Genomic DNA, 10,534 nt, shown 5'->3' on the forward strand with positions numbered 1-10,534 from the left:
AAGAAAAAATTACTGCACAACAGAAGCTGTCCGCAAGCTCTTGTCATTTTCGATTACTAGGGGCTCTTGCGTTCTCTTTTTCGCTGCGCCTTTCTTAATTGATTTGGCGTCAATATGCCACGCAAGCAGACTCAGCAGCGCGGTCCCCGCGACGACGATGCGTCTCAAAAGAAGAAGCAGACTGCAACAAAGAGGAGATCCGGAAAGATTCTGAACGCCCTCTCCATCGCCGAGCGAGAAAACCCACAGAGATACAAGATCCGAAGAAGTCGGCTAGGCGATGACACCGACTACTTCAAGCGCAAGCGGAATGAAGACTCCGACGAGCCAGATAACAAGCGCCGCCGGACGGGCGATGATTCCGACGACGACGGAGAAGACTCGGGTGCGGGCAGCGATGGAGAAGGCCCCCGGTGGAAGATAGGGGTAGCCAGTGACAATGATAGCGAGCTGGATAGTGATGAGGCTATGGGCTCGAGTGACGAAGAGAGGTTTGAGGGGTTCACTTTTCGGGGAAGCTCAACGTACAAAGACAAGCCGAAGCCAAAACCTCAAAAGCCGAAACGTGAGCGCGAGGTCAATTTGTCTGAAGGTGAAGACGAGTCCGATGCAGATGAGGATATGGATGAGGACGAGGACGACCTTGGAGAGGACGCAATCGATCTGGTAGCCGCTTGGGATATGAACGTCGCGGAGGAGGAAGCGGAAGCCAAGAAAACAGCGGCCAAATCGAAGAAGCGTGCTGAGATCGAAGATTCTGACGAAGATATATCCGGAAGCGAAGGAGACAGCGAAGAAGATGAAAGCGAATCCGACGATGAGAACGAAGGTTCCGAGCTATCAGTTAGCGACGACGAGGAAGGAAATACCGACGGTCTTTCAAAACTACAAAGTTTCGTGGACTCTATGACGACAACGGCTGCTTCCAAGGCTACGAAAAAGACGAAAAGCGGACAGGAGCATCTCACCCCCACGGAGTTCGGATTAACAGCTACGCGGAAACTTACTGTCGCGGACCTTCTCCCATCCGTTACTGACTCACGCCTCAAGAACTCGCTCAAGCATGTTGACACTGCAGTATCCGCCCCAAAAACCCCCTCAGGAATTCCGGGAAAGCTGGATGCACCCCTTGCCAAACGCCAACAGGGCCGTATTGAACGCGCCGCAGCCTATGAGAAGAGCAAAGAAACTCTTGGCCGTTGGCTTGAGACCGTCAAGGCCAACCGCAGGGCTGAGCACCTGGTGTTCCCCCTGCCAGATCCCGATGCACAAGTGTCTCACCGCATTGGCGTGGTTGAGCCAAAGACTGACCTGGAGAGTGCAATTCAGAATATCTTGGTCGAGAGTGGTCTCGCCGACGCCCAGGGTAAATCTGCTGAAGGCCAAGTCCAAGAATTTGAGGAATTACAAGCGCGCCAACTGCCTATTGAGGAGATTCGAGCCCGACGAGCCGAGCTGCGCAAACACCGTGACCTGATGTTCCGCGAGGAAGTACGAGCTAAGCGGATCAAGAAGATCAAAAGCAAGTCCTACCGCCGTGTCCATCGAAAAGAGCAAGAGAGATTGGAGCAGAAAGAACGGCAAGCTCTTTTGGAGGCTGGCGTCGACCTGGAGGAGCAGGACCGAGAGGCCAATGAGCGGCGGAGGGCCGAGGCTCGCATGGGCTCCAAGCACAAGGAAAGCAAGTGGGCAAAGAGTCTGAAGCAAACCGGTCGAACAGCGTGGGACGAGGACGCTCGCCATGGTGCTGTGGAGCTTGCGCAGCGGGAGGAGGAATTACGACAGCGCATTGAAGGCAAGCGTGTGACCAGGGGCGAGGATGAGGACTACCTTGGGTCCAGCTCCGAGTCTGAGTCCGAGAACGAAAACCCATGGGAGGAGCAGGATTCCGATTCCGAGAAGCGCAAGCTCCTCAAGAAGCTCAATAAGCTTGAAGGAGCAGCTGAGGCGGACCAGGAGGCCAAGGGCCCCTATGCTAAGCTGCTATCCCTGAAGTTTATGCAAAACGCTGACGCTGCCCGCAAAGAGGAAAACGACGCTGAGATCCGCCGTCTAAACCGTGAGCTGCAAGGAGGCGAAGAATCCCAGTCTGAGGCCGAGTCTGAGGTCGGCCGCAGGAAGTTTGGCCACTCCGACAAGAAGACTGAAAAGGACAATTCTAAGAAGCAGACCACCCGCAATGAGTTTGAGGAAGTGCCTGGGTCAGATGAAGAGCCTGAACATGATGCCGATCAACAGCTCGAGCCCAAGCCCAGCACCTCCAAGAAAACATCGCAACCGAACAAGAAACCAAACGCCAAACCTCTCGCTCGTGCAAATAAGGAAGTTCCGGCGCAGAACGAGTCGGAGGGCGAGGAGGAGAACCCTTGGCTTGTCCAAACGTCCGGAAAGAATCGTCGCTCGAAAGCGGACGACTCCCAACAAACGGTTGACATAACTCCAGTTGGCCCGGAGCCCACAAAATCCAGCTCCAAGAAGACTGCCGCAGCCTCAAAAGCCAAGACGTCCACACCGCTGTTACGTGATACCCATGCCGAATCCGACAGCGACGACGAGGCTAACGTGCCGGTGCTGCTCAAGAACCACGATCTCGTGCAGAGAGCATTCGCCGGTGACGAGGTTGTGCAGGCATTCGAGCAGGAGAAGCTCGACACCGTCAAAGAAGAGGGCGACCAAGTGATCGATGAGACACTTCCCGGCTGGGGCAGCTGGACAGGAGACGGTGTCAGCAAGAAGCAGAAAAAGCGCCAGAAGCGGGTCTTGACTACGGTCGAGGGCGTTAAGCCCGAACAGCGCAAGGATGCTAAACTTTCCCGTGTCATCATCAATGAGAAACGCATCAAAAAGGTAAAAAGGACATCCTCCCCCCAAGCTTCTTTTGATTGGCTGACCAATCATTCTCTTTCTTGTGCAGAACAACAAGTATCTCGCAACCCAACTCCCTCATATGTACGAAACGAAGCAACAGTACGAGAGGTCTCTCCGCATCCCCATCGGCCCCGAGTGGTCTACGAAGGAATCTTTCAACGCAGCCACCAAGCCTCGCGTTATTATCAAGCAGGGTGTCATCAAGCCGATGGAGAAGCCCATGGTTTAGTTGCGCTTCGGCTGCTGGTCAGTTGCTGGCATGGAATAATGTATATAGACTATTGTCATCTTGGGGCTCTTGCAGACATTTTGCTCATAACGAGCCGGAGTTATACTGTCTCGGAAAAAGTAGGAATGAAGAAATCCACCAGGATAAAGGCTATCCGTGTCAAATCTAAGCGACGTTTGGTTTCCGCAACTTGTAAACTTGGTCCCAAGGATGGCCTTGTATACATTCCTCATTGGGTTCTTTTTTCAACGTGACTAGGGCTATCTATCCCTAAAATCAACCTGTAAAGGGAGATTTTGCTGCTTATTTGAGATTAGCGTGGGGTATCCAGAGCAAAACCCAGCAAAAGTGCAGCTCCCCGCCCCCACGCCTGTGTGTCCTCCCACGCTCCCCCACATCCCTTTGCATTTGATAATTCCATGCTTGCTCCGAGTCCGTCGTCTCCCGATCTTTCCCATTGCCCACGGATTGTCTAAAAATTGGAAAAGGAAGTCGGGAGTAGTCTTAATTACACAATTCTGTACCGCAATGCTCATTACCGCCCGAAAATTGATCGATATGGCCTGGAGAAATTACAGCGAGCACAGGAGGGTTCGGCTTGACGCCGTATCTCGGTTCGAGAAAAGACTGGCAAGGCCGAAGAATAGCCAGACGCTAGACCAGGACGCCGAGCATTTCGGCCTCCCAGTGGCCCCTGAATCTCCGTAATCCCCGGCAAACGGGTTACATCCCACGCCATATCCCCACTCCCATGCCAGTCGAGATACCGTCTCACGCGACGAAACGTCACGGCGAGCACCATATGGCAACCGAAATCAAGTCCCGGAAACTGGTCTCTGATAATCTGGAGATCCGATTGGGGGCGGGGTGAATTTCGGTCCACTCGAACCCCATACCTCCGGAGTAGTATTCCAGAACCGGCAAGCCGAACGGTCCACGGTACCACCTGTTGATTCGTGGTTTGATGGAAACGCACAGAGCCATGATTCTGTTGGGGGGAAACAATTAACCCATAAAACCCTACGAAATACCCCACGGGGATTACTCCTCAGAGAAAACTTGACTTCTTTTCTTCTTTCCATCTCTCAAGCCATGGCGGACGAAGTCTCGAAGACCGGCTCTGATGCCGCCCAGATCGAAAAGCAAACTGTCGAGACAATCGAAAAGCCCAATGCCAGGGGTGCTGCTGCAGCCATGGACCCGGAAACGAGGGTCCGGGTAGAGAAGAGCCTGAAGCGCAAGCTCGATGCTCGCTGCTCCCTCTTCATTCTCATCTACATCATGAACTACTTGGATCGCAACAACATCGCCGCTGCTCGCCTCAAGGGTCTTCAAGACGATTTGGACCTGAACTACAGTGAATACGCCACCTGCCTCAGCATTCTCTATGTTGGCTACATCCTGATGCAGGTCCCTTCCAACATCTTCATTAACCGAATCTCCCGGCCCTCTCTTTACATTTCGGCCGTCATGCTCCTCTGGGGTCTGATCTCGACACTGTCCGGTGTCGTTCACAATTTTGCGGGAATGGTTTCCATCCGATTCTTCCTTGGTTTCGTCGAGGCTGCTTTCCTCCCTGGTGCCCTCATGATCCTATCGAAATGGTACACTCGCCGAGAGCTCACTACACGGAATGCCCTTCTGTTCTGTGGAAATCTCATCTCCAATGCCTTCTCTGCTCTCGTGGGAGCCGGAGTTCTGTCCAACATGCAGAATGTTCTTGGTCACGCTGCCTGGCGCTGGCTCTTCTGGAGTATGTTCTCTGTTCTTCTCACCATACGCAGCTTACTGACAATATCGTCTTCCAGTTGAGGGTGCCGCCACAATGGCTATTGCTATTTCTGCAGCATTCATCCTCCCTGATCTGCCTACCAACACTCGCGGCTTCACGGAGGAAGAACTCGAAGTTGCTCAGCTCCGAATGACCGAGGATGTCGGTGAGGCTGATATTGATGCTGAAGAGCAAGGGCCTTGGGATGGTCTGTTCATGGCTGTGAAGGACTTCAAGATCTATATCATGATGATCACTTTCACTGCTTATGTTGTCGGCCTTTCGTTCAACGCCTTCTTCGTAAGTTATCCGCATCGTCATAGACGCTCACTCTCTAACGTCAAGCCCAGCCTACTCTTACCGGAACTCTCGGGTTCGGTTACGTCCCGACCCTTCTCATGAGCGCTCCCCCATGGGTCTTCTCCTGCCTCTTCTCTCTGTGTGTCGCCTGGAGCTCTGACCGCTACCAAGAGAAGGTTTGTCAACCGCTATAACTGATTGTAATTTCTGTGGCTCACACTCTCTAGTTCTGGCACATCGTTGGCCCCATCTGCGTCGGCCTCGTCGGCTTCATCATCAGCATGTCGACCTTGAACGTCGCTGCCCGCTATGTCGCTCTCTTCCTCCAAGCCGCTTCTTATGCTGGGTAAGCCCTTGTCTCCACTCCAGCGTCGCTTTGCGCCAAACTAACAAACTCAGGTTCATCGTCTTCTACTCCTGGATCAGTTCATCCTTCCCTCGCCCGCCCGCCAAGCGTGCCGTCGCCATTGCCATGATCAACGCGTTCAGTCAGCTCGGAAACGTGGCTGGCTCGTACGTTTGGGATCTGGAGGCGAACGGCTTCCGCCAGAGCTACGGCATTGTCACGGCGATGTTCGGAATTACTATTGTCGGATGTTTCTACTTCCGTCTCGTGCTCTCCAGGCTCAACAAGAAGCTCGAGGAGCAGGATGCCGTGCCGGAGGTTGCGCATCACGCTGTTGATGATCCGGATGAGAGCTTGAGGATGCAGAAGGGATTCAGGTACCTTGTTTAAGGTTTCCGATAGGGTTATATTACCTTTGTTAGTCAGTGACTTGGTAGAGCTTGGATGCGTCTGGGAACGCATGGTATGGAATTTACGGCCGAAAAGTATAGCTATGACGGCTTGAATACTATTGGAATTCTACATGCTCATATAACTTGGGTGTTTGCTACCGATTCGACTGCATCCATTCTCGCAAATACTGAAATCAAGGTATCATGACACCAAGTCATCCATCCTCGGAAATTTCCAGATACTAGATCCCTGCTGGTTGGTCATTCCGGGGGTGCGACCAAATAAATGTTGATTTTGCGGAGATGACCAGGTCTGCTGAGGAAACGCGGGGCATAAACGCGACCAGCCACTGTAACCTCGATTGAACCTCAGTCTTACCACACCCTCCTTGATCGCGACCACATGGTTCGCATGAGGTTTTATCTCGCTTTATCTGGTACAACAGTATGCGGTCCGAGTTTATCTCGTTGCGGGGCATTCGTCGCCCAGCGGAGCGTCCAAGCTTCAAGGCGCATTCCTGGCGTCGTTTCTATCGAGATGGACGATAAACAATGAAGATCCCGAAGTCAAATCGGGTGCGTTCAGGTCATGCTGGGAACTGGCAAAGCCTTGTCAATGAGGATTTCCTCTTGGCTTGCTTGCCTGGTACTGAGCGAAAATCGTGAACTGGTGATATTTTAGCTGCCTGTTCTGCTGCTCTGCTCCACATCTTTTTCTCTCGACCTGCGTCATTGCAAATTTTATCCTCTCAATTACTCTCAACATCGCGATACACACATTGCAGTTCCCTTATCAGACGATTCGGTCAGTCACTCATTGTGAGTGCCCTTGTCGATCCCCTTTGCAGACTCGTGGCCTCAAGGCTCAGGCCCTGAGCATGGAGCAGCCCACATTCCAGTCCCTCCAGGAGCCATCCGCAGTCCTACATTCTAATGACCATCGCGGTTATTTGTTTTGACTCGAGACTCATCTCTACATAGATCCACATTCTCGTGGTACGTTGCAATCTGCCGACTTCGTACGCCCATCGACTGCAGCATAGTCCTGCGCAAGCCGGCCGAGATTCCCATCAACCGTGCCTGGAATCTGTTGACATTCGAGTCGGGTGAGCTATTTGTCTTTTATTCACCATGTCGATCTTTTTTGTTCTGTCTCTGTCCTGTCCTTCACGCCAGGCCACCTGCTCTTCTCTCGTTCGCTCTCTACCTCTGGGTTATTCTTCACGGTTCCCATCACGCTCTTTTGCAGGCTGCCTGTCATTTCAGCTATCGTCTTGGATCACGGCCTATCTTCTATTTATTGGATTGGGCTGTTGCAGAGCCTTTCATTCTTTGGTCTTTTTCGAGGGCAGAATAATAGCTGCTCAGATGGGACTGAAAATTCACCTTAATCTCTAATCTTCACCACGGCACTCGTTATAAACCGAGTCTGCTTCTTGTGATTTTGTCCTTTTGTCGCATACCCAACATTCAAGATGCAGGCACTATCTAAGGAGAGCATGTTGACAATGCTAATATGGCTTCTTGCCGCAAAGACAGTGCTCTCTGCCCCAGCTCCCACCCAAGCAACCAGCGCCTCGGAGATAACACAACACCCTCCCTCTATCCAAGGCGCTAGACTGCTGCCACCCGAGACACAAGGTGTAAGTTGACCAAGTTTTCATTGGGCTATACCTGTGCTGACCCGAGACAGGTCTATCATACTGCACTTGAACGCGAAGGCCACGAATTGCAACTGCCCGTGCCAACAAAGGAGTCGACCGGGCCTTTTGGATTAGATGGTCTTCTCGATACCCTAGGCAGCCCTGGTTCTCTGCTTGATTGGCTACTCCCCGGTCAGATTACACCGCCAGACACTCCAGCTGAGCCGTCACCTGAGGCCGCAGCTGTTCCTTCTTATACCGCTTCGGATCTCTCGTCTACGCCTACAACCTTTGTCAGTTCGTCTTCAACTCAGAGCATTATCGACAGTCCCATTTCATCTACTTCGACCGCTTCGAATCTCTCGTCTACGCCTACAACCTTTGTCAGTTCGACTTCAACTCAGAGCATTATCGACAGTCCCATTTCATCTACATCGGAAATTCATTCCGCTGCTGATATTACTACCAGCCTGAAGCCTGACTCGCCGGCAAGCACATTCGTAGTCCAAGCCCCTCAAGGTCCGTGAATGCAGCCCAAACATGCGGTCATCCTCCCTAACAGTTACGTGACCAGATCCTGCCCCAATGGTCAACCAAGACGCATTCGTGCCAGTAGGCACTGGCCCGATTCCCGCTGTAATCGCATCCCGAGATGACCACCCGGTGGCTAAGAACGGAGTCGTGAGTACTCTTATCAGCTCTGTCAACTGGTCTAACTTCAACAGGACTCGTCAGACCCTATTGAGACGAACAAGTTCCACAGCGCGCTGTTTCTTGGAAGCCAAACGAATGCCACTTTTACTCACCCCTACTCGCTAGCATGGGCAAAAGGAAGCGGAAACCTGGGAAGCTTCGGAATGTCCGTCTCGCACGTTGAACCGCATCTGCTTGCCTATGGCCCCACAAGCTCGCTTCCAGGGAACCCAGTCGCGTATTATATCAATCCCATTGGGATTCAATCGATCATTCTGTCTGCGGCGGAACTTTCTTATTCTACGACACTAACTGCTGAGAATGTCAAGCCATTTTCAGCAGACGCTGTCCTGCGTCCTGAGGCCGATTCTTCCCAGAAGATCACCATTCCCGTTGTGCAGGGCATGGGATACGTCACTGGAGTCTACGATGAGCTTCAGCCTGTGGTTCAGAGTGCCGTTCATTTCCGCCAAGTCGTTACTGCCGGTTCGCCCAAAGCCGGAATCTTCAAATACCGTGCTACTCTTGAGGATGGCGCTATCTGGCTCATTTATGTGACTCCACAGGATGGCCAGGATCCAAATCTGCAGCTGGTCTCGACTACCGATCTACGCGGTCCGGCGGACTGGTCAGGTACTATTCAAGTCGCAAAGAACCCCGCTGGCTCTTCTGGAGAAAGCCTCTATGACAACTCGTCCGGTGTCTTCCCCGTCGAGGCCGTCGTTTCCGGCGCAGTCAACGACCGTACTGGCACTTACCGTCTCTCCTGGGGTAAGGCCGGCAAGGACGTCCAGAGCACGCCTCTTATGATGTTCGCCCTCCCTCACCATGTCGAAGCGTTCGACTCGCAGACCAGTAGTCGCGCGGTCGATATCACTCTACGAACCACCACCAAGGGAGCCGCAAGAGCAGTCATTGGCGAATACTGGACTATGACCGAACCCGATCTCCCAACAACCATGGACTTTGCGCCCTGGAGCATTGCATCCGGCAGCTCTCCTCAACTTTCTCAAGCCGCTCAAGGAGTCATCAGAGGCGCCGCCGCAACGGAGCTACAACAGGACATTGACGCCCAAAGCAACCTGAACAGCATGTACTACAGCGGCAAGGCGCTCAGCAAATTCGCAACCATCATCTACACGGTGGACAAGCTCCTAAATGACCGCGCCGCCGCCGCGCCTGCTCTTGAGAGACTAAAGCAAGCCTTTGCCCGCTTCACTCAGAACAGACAGCAGTACCCGCTAGTGTACGACACCGTCTGGAAAGGTGTGGTGTCCTCGGCCAGCTACGGTGGTGACGTCGGTGCCGACTTTGGCAACACGCTGTACAACGACCACCATTTCCACTACGGGTACTTTATCCACGCCGCTGCTATCATCGGAAGCCTCGATCCGAGCTGGGTTGGCCCCAACAGGGACTGGGTGAATATGCTCGTCCGGGATGCCGGAAATGCCGCAGCGAATGATCCGTTGTTCCCGTTCTCGCGCTCCTTCGATTGGTATCATGGGCACTCATGGGCCAAGGGCCTTTTTGAGTCGTTTGACGGCAAGGACGAGGAGTCGTCATCGGAAGATGTCATGTTTGCCTATGCGCTCAAGATGTGGGGGAAGACGAGCGGCGATGCGAGCATGGAGGCTCGGGGAAATCTTATGCTGGGGATCTTGCGGAGGAGCTTGCGCAATTATTTCCTCATGGAGAGTGACAATGCGAACCATCCGTCTAACTTTATTGCCAACAAGGTGACAGGAATTGTACGTTGTTCCCTACTCTATCCCACTATTCAGAGGAGCATCATTAACAAATCCAGCTCTTCGAAAACAAAGTCGACCACACAACCTACTTTGGCAACAACCTCGAATACATCCAAGGGTACGGCGTCACTCACTACTATCACCCCTTACATCAACAGAACCCCAACTAACCACTCATACCTAGAATCCACATGCTCCCCCTCCTCCCATCAAGCACCTACACCCGCAGCCAGGAATTCGTGCGCGAAGAATGGGACGCCATCTTCGCATCCAACGCGGCCGCCCCCGCAGAGGGAGTCACCGGCGGCTGGAAGGGCGTGCTCTACGCCAACTTAGCGCTTATCGACCCCGCTGCGTCCTGGCGGTTCTTTGCCCAGGATGGCTTTGACTACGGCTGGATCGACGGCGGTGCCTCACGCACGTGGTATCTTGCTTTTGCTGCTGGTAAGTTCTCTGCCTCCAACTTCAGCCCTCAACTCAGCGGGCCTGGTCTGGGTAATCGGCTTGCTGATGGGTTCAAATAGGTCTCGGCGGCGCATAG

General features: G+C 53.1%; 3 protein-coding genes across 3 annotated transcripts; all 3 read left to right on the forward strand.

Moving 5' to 3' along the window:
- Positions 1-28: 28 nt before the first annotated feature.
- BJX68DRAFT_197178 (UTP14 family protein) lies at positions 29-3,271 on the forward strand. The gene is made up of 2 exons (XM_071037496.1): positions 29-2,847; positions 2,915-3,271. Exons 1-2 carry the CDS (start codon positions 115-117, stop codon positions 3,095-3,097), a joined length of 2,916 nt encoding a protein of 971 aa, XP_070893664.1. The 5' UTR covers positions 29-114; the 3' UTR covers positions 3,098-3,271.
- Positions 3,272-4,189: 918 nt separating this feature from the next.
- On the forward strand, positions 4,190-5,904 carry BJX68DRAFT_272027 (major facilitator superfamily domain-containing protein; the record flags this gene model as incomplete). The annotated part of the gene is made up of 5 exons (XM_071047107.1): positions 4,190-4,850; positions 4,906-5,168; positions 5,219-5,344; positions 5,396-5,514; positions 5,568-5,904. 5 exons carry the CDS (start codon positions 4,190-4,192, stop codon positions 5,902-5,904), a joined length of 1,506 nt encoding a protein of 501 aa, XP_070893665.1.
- A 1,477-nt stretch (positions 5,905-7,381) lies between these two features.
- Positions 7,382-10,534, forward strand: BJX68DRAFT_272028 (glycosyl hydrolase family 81-domain-containing protein; the record flags this gene model as incomplete). Its single annotated transcript, XM_071047108.1, has 7 exons — positions 7,382-7,549; positions 7,600-8,068; positions 8,124-8,230; positions 8,275-9,993; positions 10,050-10,111; positions 10,178-10,437; positions 10,518-10,534. 7 exons carry the CDS (start codon positions 7,382-7,384, stop codon positions 10,532-10,534), a joined length of 2,802 nt encoding a protein of 933 aa, XP_070893666.1.

Source organism: Aspergillus pseudodeflectus (assembly GCF_044049435.1).
Source record: "Aspergillus pseudodeflectus strain CBS 756.74 chromosome Unknown BJX68scaffold_72, whole genome shotgun sequence".
Taxonomy (NCBI): Eukaryota; Fungi; Ascomycota; class Eurotiomycetes; order Eurotiales; family Aspergillaceae; genus Aspergillus; species Aspergillus pseudodeflectus.